At 48.4% G+C, this 17,144-nt stretch overlaps 1 protein-coding gene across 1 annotated transcript in view; it reads left to right on the top strand.

Moving 5' to 3' along the window:
* ACAN (aggrecan) overlaps positions 1–17,144 on the top strand; it is a 51,232-nt gene that overhangs the window by 18,252 nt on the left and 15,836 nt on the right. The window contains exons 2-13 of the mRNA XM_014944258.1: positions 4,734–4,810; positions 5,344–5,715; positions 7,004–7,178; positions 7,737–7,864; positions 8,465–8,758; positions 10,434–10,946; positions 11,458–11,632; positions 12,052–12,179; positions 12,301–12,594; positions 12,745–12,939; positions 13,606–15,889; positions 16,010–17,016. Of these exons, the coding sequence (XP_014799744.1) occupies positions 4,741–4,810; positions 5,344–5,715; positions 7,004–7,178; positions 7,737–7,864; positions 8,465–8,758; positions 10,434–10,946; positions 11,458–11,632; positions 12,052–12,179; positions 12,301–12,594; positions 12,745–12,939; positions 13,606–15,889; positions 16,010–17,016 (5,635 nt within the window). The 5' untranslated portion in view covers positions 4,734–4,740. The remainder of the gene's footprint in view (positions 1–4,733; positions 4,811–5,343; positions 5,716–7,003; positions 7,179–7,736; positions 7,865–8,464; positions 8,759–10,433; positions 10,947–11,457; positions 11,633–12,051; positions 12,180–12,300; positions 12,595–12,744; positions 12,940–13,605; positions 15,890–16,009; positions 17,017–17,144) is intronic.

Genomic DNA, 17,144 nt, shown 5'->3' with positions numbered 1-17,144 from the left:
ACTCATGTCTGCTCAGACAAACCTCTGTCTTTGCTTGCTTCCAGAACTGCTCCTTCAAGCAGCTGTTTGCTCATTACCATGTGCTTGGACATCCCACTAGAGACAACACGGAGTAGAAGTGTTGCAGCATGGAACCACTGCTGTAACAACGGGACGTTAATCAAAGGCATTCCCAGCACAGTGAATCCCGACCAGAGCTGTGTGCAGACTCAGGGTTGGATCTCTTTGGCGTGCTTAAGGGGAATGAAAAATGGAGATCAACATTGCAAACAGCACCCTGAGGAGTAGGTTGGGTTTCTTACTGGCAGGGAGTCAACACTTTCGCAGAATACACCCAAAACATTGTTATTGTGATTTGCTTAACCACTGCTCACAAGGAAAATACATTGCCTCTGGGCTTCTGTGGGATAAAAGGAGGCTGACTTTTTTTCTTCACAGCTAAACCAAACTGCAAAGATACCGCTGGTCCCAGCTGTTATCATATGAGGGTATTTTTCCTTGTGAAAGATCAGCACAAATCTTGAATAAGACTCTTGGATAAGAGTACGCGAGCTTGTCTTAGCTTTTGGGGCAAAGTGAATTCCCTCTACTTAGGGCATTTTGTTCTGTGATGTCTAACTGATGCACAGATGAACTTGTTCTCCTCCTACCCATTGCCAATGTACACAGAAATAACAACTGTGTGGGACTCAGAACAATGCCAGTTTGCTGTAGGCATGGACCCTAAAAGTCTTTTCAGCCAACCAGCTCCCATTATATTTAAACAGCTCTGTTTCCATGCTCTAGGATGTTTCTACTCTTTAGTAGGTAATCCAGGTCTAAAGCTGCCTGCCTCTCTTGGCTGAGTTTATTGCATGACACTCAGGACTGTTCAGCTCACTTGGATTCTGGAAAAATGCAGAGCCTGCTGAAAGGTACCTGATTTAAGGAACCTGGAGAAGTAAGTGCTTTTATTTACTGCTTGAGCAGGTATCATGACTGAAGACTTAGTTACTAATGGCTAGGACAGTGTCCTCTACCTGAATCCCCTCCAAGGGCCTTCTGCCCTGGAGAGTCCACTCCTGTTCCCAGGACTCACATGATCTTTGCCTTCCAATTCCTCCTTTTATCCAGAGGATGCGAATGTAGGATATCCACTGGAATGGCAGGTTTGGGATGGTGCAAGTAGAAATAATCTGAGCCTACCCCACAAGCTCAGTTCATTCCAGGGAGACAGTCCTCAGTCAATGTTGGGCTGGTCCATAGTGAAAGCAGTGACCTACTCTAGGAGGGGCCTGGGTGCACAGTCCCATGGTTATTTGTTCTTGCAGGAAACATTCCTCTAACTGAACAAGAATATGCTTCAGAGAATGGACTTCAGTTCCCCCCAAAGCTCAAAGATATTTCAAAGTGCAGAAGCTGTGTCTGCTTCAAGTTCCCTGCAGTGCCTCATGTGATAGCAGTGACTCATCTGTAACCTGGAGATCTTCTCCAAAGTGCAGGTTAAGCCCTTTTCCTCCTCCTTCACTGGCTGTTTACCCTCAAATCCGTTTCTCCTTGCCTGACACAGAGCCAGGGGATGCCTCGCCTGTGTGGATTTTTGGGCATGGCTGGCTTAGATTGAGCAGGCAAAGGTTAATTTTATAGGATGTCTTTTTTGCCTTAGATCCTACAGGTCATGTGAAGAATGTGTGTGATATTCACAAATACCATTCTTTGTACTGCCTTAGAGCCAGGCAAGGTAAATAATAGAAGAGTGGAGATGAAAACAGTGATGCGTTCATATTCGTTGATTTTAGTGTCAGAAGGGACCATTCTGGGCTGATCTCCCGTGTATGTAGGCTCCTTAAACTTCACCCACTTACCTCTCTGTTAAGCCCATTAACTTGTGTTTGCCTAAGCCATGTCTTCCAGAGATGCTTTCAAGTCTGGACTCCAAGATACCAAGGGATAGAAACTCAGGTTCTTCCCTTGGTACTGCTTCCACTGACCCGTTGCCCTCTGTTTAAAATGTGGGGGTTTTTTCCCATTTCGGTTTGTTTGGTGTATGGCTCCCAGCTGTTAGTTCTGGTGATGACTTTCTGTCAGATCAAAGAGCCCTTTAGCACCAGAAGCTTCTTCTTGAAACAATACTTGTGCCTTGTTGTCAGCTTCTCAATCTTTTGGGTTTTTTGCATGGTGTTGTTACAATAATTAGATTTGGACCTCCTAGTCTGCCCCCATAAGGCATTTCCTCCAGCCCTCAGATCCTTTCTGGCGGATATATTCTGTGCCATCTTTCTCTGGTATCCTTATGCCAACCCAGACGTGCACACAGTATTCCCAATGCTCACCACTAATGCACAGAGAGGTAATCCTGTTCCATTTTACGGGTGGCAGTAGCTCTCCTGAGCGAATCTTTCTAGGACACAACATCCCATTGTCAGGCATGTATAATGTGTAGTGTACATCTATATTTTTGTATTTGATTCTATTAAAATATAGTCTATTTGGAAACACACTGAATCTAATACTGACCCATTAAAGTACCTCCTTCAACATCAGTGTCCCTCAGATGGCTTCTTTTCGAGACCTGCCAGCTAGGCTTCTGCTGAGCCATCTCAATGTAAGAACTACTGACTTTATATATCCTCATAACATGGAACCCTATGAAAGTCAAACCTTATCAAAATCTAATTACATTATTATGTTACAACCATGCAGGCAGCTTTATCAGGCAAACTTAGAATCATGCCAACTAATAAAATCAAGTTTGGAAGCATCTGGTTTATATACAAGTGCCTCAACTAAGATTAATATTACACTTATTCTTCAGTGCTTAATGAGTTGAAGTCTGTATCAGATTTTCCATTATTTTGCCTGGAATTTATGTCAATCAAACCAGCGTGTATTTATGAGGCTCATCCTTGTATGTCTTGGCTGACTACTGGCACCGTGCTTCAGTACTCGGGACCTGCCCCAGTGCTCCAGTGCAGATTATAAATGAACATCAGTGGGCCAGGAATTTAGTCAGCCAGCTCTTTAAGGACTCTTGGGTACGGCTGTTTAGCCAAGCTGATTTCAGACTGTTTATCCGTAGCAGATGGTGTTTCCAATTCTCCTCGTTTACCGATGAGCAGAAGGCAATTCATTGCCCCCCACAGCCCATACTATGGGCACGTCCCCCTGTCGTTATCCCCGTCATTGACTGCCAAATGCTCTTCTGCAGCATGGAAGTTGACTTGGTCCTGGTCACCGGTAGAGGGAAATGGTGAAGTCAACCATCCTGCTGCAGAAGAGGTTCGTAATACATTGCTTATGCCGATGTCATTCCTAACACGAGAGACACCCAAACAGACACACAACTCCATGGGTGCTCCCTGAGGTGGGCACTTACCTGATATTTTATTTCCCAGGCCCAGCAGAAATTGAGGTGTATCCGTTTGACCTTGTTCATCCCTACAGCTGCAAACTCAAGCCTCCATGCATCTCTGACAGTGTGTTCAGGCCCTGTTCTCCTCTATTTTCTGCCAGCATAGCTGTCTCTATTAACTAACGATTTCAAAAATATAAGGTTTTGTGATGTGTCAGGTTAAAATGAATGAGTGCACGGAGGTCAATTTTTTCATAAGTGAAAGGTTAATGCTGGACTATACAGGATGAGGTTTATTTTTGGCCTTTTCTTGTGCCAGTATATTTAATAGACTTTTCTGCAAGGTCGATAGGCGTATACTCCGAATGCTCCCTGTCAGCTGAAGTCAGCTGGGATCTTTCTAGATCACAGGAGTTAAACAGCCAATATTTGGACAGGTGACCTCAAAGGAAACACCAGTGATTCAGTAGGTGTGGTCTTTCCTTCTGAGTCAGCGCTGAAATGTGACACCAAAAGATGCTGTGTTGCTGGAGGACAAGGTTTTTACTTGAAATATTAAAAACAACTTGAACATTTGTGGCTGTTTAAAATCCCGTGATTTTATACTGGTTGATAATCCAGTTAGGATTAATTCAGTTGGCCTTCCTATACTCCTTCTGCCATTCAATGTCAGGAGGATGCTCCTTTCCTTTCCTAAACCTTTCAGAAGTAGCATATTGCCCTGAATAATTGAGGGATCCCAAGAGGATATTTTTAGAGTGGAGCTAAGATGCCCAGAATTGTATCCTGTGGATTTCTTGTATGAGGTTCCATTTGCAGTTAAGGCTATGTATGTTGTCAACACACAAGTATTGAACCAAAGCATCATAACCTTTGGCTTTTCCACTATATAGAGCACAGATTTTGCTTCGGAGTATTTTAAGGTATACAGAATGCATCCAATCATCTGGCCTGAGAGTCAGCGTGGGCTTGGATGGAGGATGCTGGTGAGGGGCAGCTCCTATTCTGAGGCGAAGGCTTAGTGGATATGATGTTCCCTCTTGAGTAAATACATAATAAGTGTGAAGATCTGATGGAAAATTGTCTTTCTGCTCCACAGGAAAGATTGAATCAGAAGAGAGAGAACGGGAGAGCAATGTAATAAGTGATCTATAATAACACTTCAGTCTCTTGTACATAGCAGAGCATCTTATTTATTTGTCTCACGGACTCATTTCCTGAAGCAAGAGGCACTTTGAGACAGCGTCCTTCCCCAAGGACCGGCTTTCACTGCCAGTCACATGTAGGAGGCTTAAGGGGCAGCTAAAAGCATCGCGCTGCCCCGCAGCAGCATCCTCACCACTCGACTCCCGATGAACACACAGCTGTCATAAATCCTTTCTCCCTGTGTTGTCTCTTGCAGGTAAACTATGACCACTTTACTATTGGTGTTTGTGTGTTTGCGAGTCATCACAGCAGCCGTCTCTGTGGAGCTCTCAGGTACGTGCCCAGGGGCTGAGCAATGTGCCACACTCTGGTCCCATCCCCAAGCATGGGCAGCTGCCAGAAATAAGTGTACCCAAGATCTGCTCTGTGTACACACAGGGCTGCTCTATTTGGACGGCTGCTATGCCATAGCTTCTCACTGTTCTTGTGCTCAGGGAGCCACAGAGATAGCTCCAGGCAAAGGCAGATTTTTGGGGAAACTGAGGGATTTTCAGCATTCCCCTTTTTAAACCCTATCAGGTGTGATCTCGTAGCACGGGCAGCAGCTACACTGCTGTAGGGCCCTTCATTCCCTACATTCCCACATCCAGCACTGGTCCAAATCCCGAAAGCAACCACGGCACAATGGTCATGGTTGTAACCTCCCTTCCTGCAAGTTATTTTCAGCAGACTAGACCAAAAACAGTATGAGGGCCTGAGTATGGGGGTACAGATTTGCAAAGGAGATATAAGCATTGTGGAAGCACTGGGGATTGTGGATTAAATGTGTTATTGATGTAACCATGGCTTTGTTTGGGAACTGGCAGACAGTAGTGATGGCCTGGAAGTGAAGATACCTGAGCAGTCTCCCCTGCGTGTTGTCCTGGGAAGCTCCCTGAACATCCCCTGTTACTTCAACATCCCAGAGGAAGAGGACACCAGTGCTCTGCTGACCCCAAGGATCAAATGGAGCAAACTCTCAAACGGGACCGAAGTTGTCTTGCTAGTGGCCACCGGCGGGAAAATCCGGCTCAACACTGAGTACAGGGAGGTGATCTCTTTGCCCAATTACCCCGCCATCCCCACCGATGCCACTTTGGAAATCAAGGCGCTGAGATCCAACCACACTGGGATTTATCGCTGTGAAGTGATGTATGGGATTGAGGACAGGCAAGACACAATAGAGGTCCTAGTGAAAGGTGAGATATTGACCTTGCTCTTTCCTCTCAAGATCTTGCTGCCTGGCCTGCCCAGAAGGGAGGAGGGAATATATGGGCAGGGGAGGTACTGCTCTCCCCATAGGCATAAACCCTTTCATTCAGGTCCCAGATAAGGTGATGGGTAAGTGAGCAGAAGCCATGGGGCAGGCATTTATTTTAGCAGCTAGGACCAGACTAAACAAACCAGTAAAATGACTCATGGCAGAATATATGGCAATAAAATGACTCTTCTGGCAGAAGGTGAGTTACAGAGAGAGCAAGACGACATCCTTGGCAGGAGGTGGTACTGGATACGTTGGGCTGCTGCTCCGAGGGCTGAAGCTGGAACAGGACTCTTATAAGACCTTTTATTTCTTCCAAACATTTTAGGAGATGGGATGCCCTCAGCTGGAGAATTGGTCTGTTCTAGAAAAACTTTCCCCATCGCCTTGCAAAGCTCATCCTAGTAATAGGTGGATAAAATAACAAAAGTTTCCTACAATCCTTATCTTCATCATGGTTTTTGCTTTCAGCGTAGGACAGGGAGACAGCCTCCAGTACAACAGTTAACTGGCCAGTCTCACATGCACTGGAGAACACATCTGACAGTGGAGGCTGGGAGCCCCCTCATTGCCTCCTGGTGAATTTTCCACTTGACTTCAAGCCTGCTTGTGCCACACCAGAGTGTAGCAATAGCCATCCTTTGTAAAGATCCCCGTTCATCAGAAAAAATACAACTTGGATATGCTTACAGTAGATCTGGAGATTTTAAGTGTATTTGCCTCTTGCTGTTGTTTCCTGCGTGCTTTACAGTGATTGACAGTGCACTCTTGGTCCCAAGCAGGACCTTGGGAGGTGGCAACTTCCAAGCCTGCCCAGCAGCACAGCCCCTGCTCTGTCCCACTGGCTGATTTATGAACCATGTGTTTAAAATGCTGCACAGAGCTCTGTCAGGGAAATCTTGAATCCTCCTGATGGTGTTATAGCTCTGTATTCTGGGCTATATCCTCCCACTGTTCACACTACTGGTTTTTAATACACCATGAATTTACTACAGTACCATGGGAGGGCAGTCGCTGTCCTAGCTCACCAATGTGCTCCTCAAGGTCCTGTGAAAGGGACCCATCAATTCACCCTTGGCTTGAGATGCTCAAACACAGACAATCAGCATAAATAACTCATTGTTTCTAGTTGATATGTAGTATCTGTTCTTTGAATCCATAACTGGAAGGAAAGGGGCTGGTTGCTCTCCAGCAGACGTGTGAGTGATGGCCATTGTGTTTTCCAGGCATCGTATTCCACTACAGAGCAATCTCCACAAGGTACACCTTGAACTTTGAGAAAGCAAAGCAGGCCTGTATCCAGAACAGCGCTGTGATTGCTACTCCCGAGCAGCTGCAGGCTGCCTACGAGGACGGGTACGAGCAGTGTGACGCCGGCTGGCTGGCGGATCAGACTGTCAGGTAATGCACGGTGGAGGGCAAAGGAAAGCCACAGCAGGGTCGTTAGGGAAGGACTTCTGTAATGAAGCCACCGACCGAGAATGGTTGAGAATCAGTTGCTACATGGGAGCTGTTGTAATTGCTGGTGTGCAGAGGGAGGTGGTGGGATTGCAAGCCGTTCTCTGCCATGGGGGAATCTAGAGTAGGAAGGCAGAGTGACCACTGTCCTCCTCACCTGGTGGTGACAGCTGAGTGGACAATGGTTCAATCCTGATCCTTCATCCTCCATGAACAAAACAGGTGCTACACCAAAATGCACAAGTGGGGCTCAACCATACCAAGTTTTACATCCCTGGCTGTGGACACACCTTGGCCTGATGTCTTTGGCCAGTGCTGCCAGGGTTCTGCTGTGCTTGAGACCATCAGAAGGAAGGCAGAACAGCAGATCATCCTTTCTCTTCCCCATAACCCAAGAAAATCCATAAATCATCACACTGTGCAGTGCTCCATAGCTCCCCCCAGCCTCCCTGCAGCTGCTGGGGTCCTGCTCCCACCTCTTACACACCCTCTCTCCCCCAGGTACCCCATCCACTGGCCCCGGGAGCGCTGCTATGGCGACAAGGATGAATTTCCAGGAGTGAGGACCTACGGTGTCCGCGAGCCAGATGAAACCTATGATGTTTACTGCTATGCAGAGCAAATGCAAGGTGATTTGATGCTTTTATTGTTACTAGATGCAGAAGCAGCCAAAGCTCTGATCGTGTCTGGACTGGACAACAGTAAATACAGAGGCAAAGGGCCTTGAGGCAAGACAGGTTAGATGGAAAAGCACATCCCCCAGCAAGACCAGATGTTCTCTGCAGTCTTTTTGTTAGACCTTGGACAATTATAATGTCAAATGACTCATGCAATACAGAGGGTGGAGTCCATCTGACCTCCACTGCAGGCCATGCCATCCTGCGTGTCTCTGGTCATCCATTTGAGGGAATGACATTCAGAGGTGTCCATCACCCATGCTTACAGCAGGGATCCATTGAAAGAGTCAGCACATCAGAACTGAAATTGTCCTTTATCTTCCACTTGTCCTGTGGTTCCAGATAGTTTGGTATGTTTTGCTCTAGTTTGTATTCGATCTGTAAGAGTCCCTTTCTTCTGGTCTGTATAGACAGTCACCAACACGGGGTTGCAGTTCAGCTGTAATACACTTTTCATCTTTTCCAAACTCTCAGGAATGGGAAGGGGGAAGAAAGGGAATTCGGATTAAATTCTACAGCTAATTCCTATGCTAATGGATGGTGTGATTGCAGGTAAAGTCTTCTATGCCACCGCCCCCGAGAAGTTCACCTTCCAAGAAGCTTTCGACAAATGCCGCAGTTTGGGAGCCCGTTTGGCCACCACGGGAGAGCTGTACCTGGCCTGGAAGGATGGCATGGACATGTGCAGCGCGGGCTGGCTGGCCGATCGCAGCGTCCGCTACCCCATTTCCAGAGCACGGCCCAACTGTGGAGGAAACCTGGTGGGTGTGCGGACGGTGTACCTCTACGTCAACCAGACGGGGTACCCGCACCCCGACTCTCGCTACGATGCCATCTGCTACAGCGGTGAGTGCACTGGGGCTGTGGGACTAAGCTTCTCCAAGCTTCTGCAGGCAGGAGCTCCCTAGCCAGAGCTAACCTCTTGCTTCTTTCTTTCTTACATTTTTCTTTTTTTAAAAAGGAGAGGGGGGAGAAGCAGGTTTGACAAAGGAAAGGTAGGAAGCAGATCCAGAAAATTCACGGATGCCTGCCCCGTACAGGGGGGCTCTGAGGAGGAGGATGTAACAGCCCTCCAGTCCTCCCACACCTTCCAGCTTTGACAGTTTTCCTGGAGACATGGAGCAGAGCTCAGGTGTTTCATGTACAAGACTTGGAATGCTGGAGATGGAAGGGAAGGAAAAGAGAACAGATCTGCCCACAACCATGTGTGTAATGTTGTTAGGTGGTGCAGGCATGAGCCTGAGTTTCTACTCTGGGACAGAACAAGGACTGCAGCAGTCTCTGGCAATCAGAAATAGGGCAAAATTGCATCTAGGAAGTGGAGAGCATCCCAGCTATTCCCCCTTTCTTCTTATTGCACTCTTCTCCCCGCAGCAAGAAAGCACCATGGTATATGGTATATTCAGGAGAGCCAAAGGCTAACATTCAAATGGGATTGCCATCCATGGAAAATTGATAACAGTATTTTAAAATATGTTTTGAAACCCCTTTGATACCAACCTATCATGCCCAGATGCATGCATGATCAGTGTGTCAGGAGGCCCTGTAAAACCTCCTAGACCCCTTGGAATAATCCAGCTACGTGGCCAAGCTAAAGACTGGTCCACCAAGCCACAGCCTTCTGGTTATCTCAGGGCACGCATCTGAAACTGCTGAGCACAGCCAGTCTTTTCCTGAGCGTCTCTTTCTAATTCTCTGAATCCCTTGAGGTCTGAGAGGTACTGGCTAAAATGAACCAGCAGGAAAATGGAATTGGAAATAAATAGAGCAGGGAAAGCAGTATTAGGGGAAAAGCTGACAGTGTCTCATTATCTCTCCCTCCCCACTAAGACCTGCCTCACTGCATAGCTGAGATGTTCCATCCCTCCCTAACCTGCCTGTCCTTGCTGTAGGGTGACCTGCTCAGTGGCTCGTTAAGTGTTCTCCTACAGCCAGGGACATGAGCGAAAAAGTGATTTGGGAGGGGAAAGGTGGGAAGTTCTTTGAATGTATTTGGTACAGGAAGAAACTGCCTTGGCTACCTTGGTGATGGGGTTAGGACTTATATGTGATGAAGTCTTCACTGAGGCAGAGCAGAAGGAGATGATAGTGATCCTAGTAAGACATGATGCATTGTGTGTGAGGATCCAATTATCTTTCTCCCACGGCTCAGACCTGCTGTGGAAGTTATCCAAGATCCTCCTTCCCTCTGGCCACCTTACATTCCTTACAGCAGGCACTAGAGGTCAGTGCAGACTTGGATATGAGCAAGGTGTTCCCGGGAAGGAGAGCTGGGAGTAGAGCAGGGAAGGTCGTCTCTGATTTACCAGCTGTGGAGCATGAGGTGACTCATTGCCTCTAACTCATGAACATGCCTTTCACGCTGAGATGTTGCAGAGAGCCACAGTGGAGGAAGGAAACCAATTTATTTTACCAGACTGTCATGATTTCCCTACCAGCAAACACCCAGCTTCTTCGTGAAGTCTAGACCTTGCTAGACTGACCATGTCTTCTCTGATTGCTGCCTTGTCTCCTGATGTAGGGGACGACGTTGAGATTCTGGTCCCAGGGCAGTTCATCGACGAGACGGGAAGCGAGCTGGGCAGTGGTTTCACTGTCCAGACTGTCACCCAGACTGAAGTGGAGTTACCTCTGCCCCGCAACGCCACCGAGGAGGAGGCCCGTGGCAGCATCGCCACCCTGGAGCCCATTGAGATCACACCTACTGCCACTGAGCTCTACGAGGGCTTCACTGTCCTGCCCGATCTCTTCGCCACTGGTGCCACAGTAGAGACAGCTGCCCCAGGGGAGGAGAACATGACCAGGGGGGATGTCACGGGGGTGGGGACTGTGCCTGAAGAGGTCACCACCATAGCCTTAGGCACTGCCATCACCACCGAAACGGCAGAGGTGAGCTCGGTGGAAGAGGTTGTGGGGGTGACTGCCACACCAGGACTAGAGTCTGCCTCAGCACTCACAGTGGAAGATCAGCTCATGCAAGCGACAGCAGCCCCCGGTGTTGGTCTCCTCCCTAAGCAGCCCATCTCCCCCACGGGTAAGTCACCAGGACTCCGAGAAGCCTGAAGATCAGTTTCTTCTAGGGGTAATAACCATTCTGCTGAAAAACAGCCTGAGCTTCTCTCATCGCTGAGGGCATCCAAGTCCCTGGAGGTGTGCAAGCCTCTGAGGTCAGGGACAGGCTGAGTGCCTCCACTGTGGCAGGACAGGAAGAGTGAGGAGGACCCTGTGGGCCACTCCATCATGTGCAGAGAAGGGTTCAGTTGCTTGATGCTTGGGGCTGCAGTGGCTACATTCTGCTCTCCCACATGTGTTTAGCTCCAGGGAAGGGGAAAGTCAAGGCAGGAAGATCCCAGAGGAGGGCTAAAGAGACCCCCAGAATATCACCCTCAATGGAAGCAGAGCCCAATGAATGAGGCATCTCCATCAAAGTGGATTTGACAGGCACCGGTCCTAGCACTGCTGTTGGGAAGACACTTTCTGGTCACTCATCTCAGTGGAGGTGCTGTCCCATATTTGCTCTCTCACGGCAGCTTCTCTTCCCCCAGGTGTGGTGTTTCACTACCGTGCCGCTACCAGCAGATATGCCTTCTCCTTCGTCCAAGCCCAGAAGGCATGCCTGCAGAACAACGCCGTTATTGCCACTCCTGAACAGCTCCAGGCTGCCTACGAGGCTGGCTTTGACCAGTGTGATGCCGGCTGGCTGCGGGACCAGACAGTCAGGTAAAACTATATTGACTTGGGGAAGACCCCCCTCAAAATGAAATTGGGGCTTTACTCTGGTTTGTCTCAGAGATGAGATGCTCCGCGCATCAACATCTAAAGCTTTCCTGACCTAAGGTTGTCTCCAAGCTATGATATCTAGGGGCCAATAGACCTGTTCTTCTCAACCAGTCCTACCCATTTCCTAACCCGTGTGTACATCCTGCAGTGGTGAGCTCCCCTGACATGCAGGAAAAGTGGAGGAAAATTTGTATTCATTGCCCCAAGCTGTAAGTGGACTTGTTTCCAAGTCATGCTGGGGGCTCTGAGTACCTCTAATGGTGAAGTGTTCTTGTCCTGCTCCCAGGTATGCTGAGGTTCTTCAGGCCAGGGTACATAAAGCAAACCTTGGATTACCATCTCTCTTCTTCTTTTGGTAGGTATCCCATTGTGAATCCCCGAAGTAACTGCGTAGGAGACAAAGAGAGCTCTCCAGGCGTGCGGTCGTATGGCATGCGCCCAGCCTCAGAGACCTACGATGTGTACTGCTACATCGACAGGCTCAAGGGTAACTTTTCGCCCCTCCTCTAGGCATGGCTGTGGAGCAAAACTGTGCTTCCCAGCTCCAGATCTCTGTGTGGGTGGGTGGGATGAAGGGACTCATGCCTGCTTTCTCTCCCATCCCTCAGGCGAGGTGTTCTTTGCAACTCAGCCAGAGCAGTTCACCTTCCCAGAAGCTCAGCGGTACTGCGAGAGCCAGAACTCCACGCTGGCCTCTGTTGGCCAACTCCATGCTGCCTGGAAGCAGGGCCTGGACAGATGCTACGCTGGCTGGTTAGCCGATGGCAGCCTCCGCTATCCCATCGTGAGCCCCCGTCCTGCCTGCGGGGGGGATGCTCCTGGCGTGAGGACTGTCTACCAGCACTACAACCAGACTGGCTTTCCCGACCCCCTGTCCCGACATCACGCCTTCTGCTTCAGAGGTACCCTCCCACCCATTGCAGGGCATGTAGACCCGTCTCCTTGGGGAAAGGGAGGTTTGGCACATCGGGGTGCCAGTTTGGGCAAAGCACTTCACCAGCATCTTGGACCGTGAATTTTTGGAAACTCCTTCCAATACCTTTTTGTTCCAGCTCTGCCACCTGCGGAGGAGGAGGGGGTCACCTCATTCTTTGAAGAAGATGTGCTGGCAACCCAAGTGATCCCTGGAGTAGAGGGGGTACCCTCTGGGGAAGAGGTGACCGTGGAGACGGAGTTTGCCACTCAACCTGAGAGTCAGACAGCCTGGGGGACAGAGGTCTTTCCAACAGACGTGTCGCTGCTCTCAGGTGGGTCAGAGCTTCCCTGTCTCCTGGGTCGCACTTGGCTGGTGTTGTAGGGTTGGGATAACCCCAAAACAAATGGGCTGGGTCCTTGCTGAAGAGAACTCCCTCTAAATCTAGACTATTATCACCATATTAGCGAAGTCTGAGGCTGTGCACACAGGAAGAGCTACACATGCATATTATTGAACTTTTCCCTAGGACTGAACTAAATGACCAACAGACCAACACACACAGCATTGCCAGAGCACCTTACGAAATATGCCGTTGTGTATCTGGGATGGGGAAGGGAGGCTAGAAACAGATCTCAGGCCATGCCTTCTAGGGAGGAGAAAGCACCAAATTTTTTTTTCTTCCACTATATCTCCAAGGAAGCGGTAGCTCAGCACCTGGGAATTGGTGTCACTGTTGCCATCATCCCCTGTCAGAAGACTATATATATCTTCTGACAGTTTCCCAGAGATATTTAATTTATAGTTCTTTAATATATAATGCTCATTTAACAAATTTGAAGGGACCAAATTATTTCTGCAAGCACATAGGACTTTGTGCCTTTATCCCAAAACATTGTTTTGGAGGTGAAGTCAATCGGGAAATTAATAATAGCTTCTTTGAAACAACTTAGTAAATAATTTTCCTATTCCCTCTCTTTGTTTGCTCTTTTTTTTCCAGTGAGTCCATCTTCTTTTCCTCCAGCTACTGTAATACCAGAGGAAACGAGCACCAATGCTTCCATCAGTGAAGTGTCAGGGGAGGTGACTGAATCTGGAGAACATCAAGTCAGTGGTGAATCTTCAACATCCGGGTGGGTATCTGGAATCCCAGATACAAGTGGAGAACCAACTTCTGGAGTTTTTGAACATAGTGGAGAACACTCAGGGATCGGAGAAAGTGGATTACCATCGGTAGATCTGCATACCAGTGGCTTTCTACCTGGAGAAAGTGGGCTACCCTCAGGGGACTTGAGTGGGGTGCCTTCTGGCACTGTTGACATCAGTGGCTTATCTTCTGCAGAGGAAGATGTATCAGTGTCAATTTCAAGGATACCAGAAATTAGAGGGATGCCATCTGGAGTGGAAAGCAGTGGGCTGCCTTCTGGATTTAGTGGAGATATCTCTGGCACTGAGCTAGTCAGTGGCGTGTCATCTGGAGAGGAAAGTGGACTCACCTCTGGTTTTCCTACTGTCTCTCTTGTGGATACTACATTGGTGGAAGTTGTCACAACGGCTCCAGAACGACGAGAGGAGGGAAAAGGATCCATCGGAGTCAGCGGTGAAGGAGATCTGTCAGGGTTCCCATCCAGTGAGTGGGACACCAGTGGCAGAGCCCACGGATTACCCTCAGGAGCTGAGCTCAGCGGGGAGCCCTCTGGAGAGCCTGAGCTCAGCGGGGAGCCTTCTGGGGTGCCCGAGCTCAGCGGGGAGCTCTCCAGAGGGTCTGAGCTCAGCGGGGAGCCTTCTGGGGTGCCCGAGCTCAGCGGGGAGCCCTCTGGAGGGCCTGAGCTCAGTGGGTTGCCCTCAGGACTGGATGTCAATGGAGAACTATCTGGAACACATGAGGTCAGTGGCCTTACTGACCTAAGTGGCCTTACTTCTGGTATTGAAGGAAGCGGAGAGGCCTCAGGCATTACTTTTGTAGATACCAGTTTGGAGGAAGTGACAACAACCCCCTCAATTACGGGAGCAGAAGCAAAAGAGATTTTGGAAATCAGTGGATTGCCTTCAGGAGGTGAAGATGCATCAGGCATGGTATCTGGGAATTTAGACATCAGTGGTGAGCCTTCTGGGCATGTAGACTTTGGTGGGAGTGCTTCTGGAGTGCTTGAGATGAGTGGACAGCCGAGTGGAGTGATTGACAGCAGCGGAGAGGTCTCTGGAGTTGATGTCACCAGTGGCCTACTGTCTGGAGAGGAAAGTGGACTCACCTCTGGCTTTCCCACAGTCTCTCTTGTGGATACCACCTTGGTGGAAGTTGTAACACAGGCATCAGTGGCCCAAGAGGTGGGAGAAGGGCCATCTGGGATGATAGAAATCAGTGGATTTCCCTCTGGAGACAGAGGACTATCTGGAGAAGGCTCTGGAGCCGTGGAGGCTAGTGGGTTTCCTTCAGGGACAGTAGACTTCAGTGGAGAGCCGTCCGGGTTCCCGTACATCAGTGGAGACATTTCTGGAGCCACAGATCTAAGTGGAGAATCTTCAACAGTGACTGATATTAGTGGGGAGTCCTCAGGGCTTCCAGAAGTCACTTTAGTCACTTCTGATTTAGTAGAAGTTGTGACAAGCCCAACAGTATCACAGGAATTGGGTGGGGAAACAGCTGTCACATTTCCCTACAGTTTTGGGCCAAGTGGTGAGTCCTCTGCATCTGGTGAACTAAGTGGGGAAACACCTGCATTGCCAGAAAGTGGTATCGAAACATCAACAGCTTATGAAATCAGTGGTGAAACATCTGCATTTCCTGAAACTAGTCTAGAAACATCCACAATTCAAGAAATCAGTGGGGAAACATCTGCATTTCCTGAAACTAGTGTAGAAACATCCACGTTTCATGAAATCAGTGGGGAGACATCTGCATATCCTGAATTTAGCATAGAAACATCAACAATTCAAGAAATCAGTGGGGAGACATCCGCATTTCCTGAAATTATCATAGAAACATCCACACATCAAGAAGCCAGGGGTGAAACATCTGGCTATCCTGAAATTAGCATAGAAACTTCCACAGTTCAAGAAGTAAGTGGGGAAACTTCTGCATTCCCTGAAAGTAGCACAGAAACATCCACAATACAAGAAATCAGTGGGGAAGCATCTGCATTTCCTGAAATTAGAATAGAGACATTCACAAGTCAAGAGGCCAGGGGTGAAGTATCTGGCTATCCTGAAATTAGCATAGAAACATCTACAGTCCACGAAACCAGTGGAGAAACATCTGCCTTTCCTGAAATTAGCATAGAAACATCCACAAGTCAAGAGGCCAGGGGTGAAGTATCTGGCTATCCTGAAATTAGTATAGAAACATCTACAGTCCACGAAACCAGTGGAGAAACATCTGCCTTTCCTGAAATTAGCATAGAAACTTCAGCAGTCCATGAAATCAGTGGCGAAACTTCTGCATTTCCTGAAATTAGCATAGAAACTTCCACAGTGCATGAAATAAGTGGAGAAAGTTCTGCATTTCCTGAAATTAGAATAGAAACATCCACAAATCAAGAAGCCCGGGGTGAAACATCTGGCTATCCTGAAATTAGCATAGAAACATCCACAGTCCATGAAACTGGTGGGGAAACATCTGCATTTCCCGAAATCAGCATAGAAACTTCGACGGTCCACGAAATCAGTGGAGAAACTTCTGCCTTTCCTGAAATTAGCATAGAAACTTCAACGGTCCACGAAATCAGTGGCGACACATCTATATTTCCTGAAATTAGGATAGAAACATCCACAAGTCAAGAAGCCCGAGGTGAAACATCTGCCTTTCCTGAAATTATCATAGAAACATCCACAGTTCAAGAAGTAAGTGGGGAAACTTCTGCGTTTCCTGAAATTAGAATAGAAACATCCACAAGTCAAGAGGCCCGGGGTGAAACATCTGCATTTCCTGAAATCAGCATAGAAACATCCACAGTCCGTGAAAGTGGTGGGGAAACATCTGCATTTCCCGATTTCAGCATAGAAACAGCCACAGTCCACGAAACCAGTGGAGAAGCATCTGCGTTGCCTGCTGCTAACATTGAAACAGCTGCCACATCTTTGGCCAGTGGCGAGCCCTCTGGTGCTCCCGAGGAGAAGGAAATTCCTGATGCAGTATCTGGAGCTGGAACACACTCGGTCGCAGGCATTTCTGGGGAAACCTCTGTCCCAGACATTGTAATTAGTACCAGTGCTCCAGATGTTGAACCAACACAGGGACCCGGGAACCCTGAAGAGGCTCAGCTCGAAATAGAACCTTCCCCTCCCGCAGTGTCAGGACAAGAGATGGAGACAGCTGTTGTTCTAGACAATCCTCATCTGCTGGCCACCACTACTGCTGCCCTGCCTCAAGTCTCACAAGAAGCAATAGATGCATTAGGACCCACTACAGAAGGTACTGTGTCTTCTTCTCACATGGAAGGGAACACACTATGGAGGGGAAGGGGAGGAGGGGGCAGAGCTATCATATTTTACTTCTTTTACAGCAGAGAAGATTAACAGAAGCAGGCTTGAGCAAAATAT

Source organism: Calidris pugnax, unplaced genomic scaffold, assembly GCF_001431845.1.
Source record: "Calidris pugnax isolate Ruff unplaced genomic scaffold, ASM143184v1 scaffold70, whole genome shotgun sequence".
Classification (NCBI taxonomy): domain Eukaryota; kingdom Metazoa; phylum Chordata; class Aves; order Charadriiformes; family Scolopacidae; genus Calidris; species Calidris pugnax.
The sequence above is the reverse complement of the archived record's forward strand: the minus strand, read 5'-3'. Positions and strand labels throughout refer to the sequence as shown.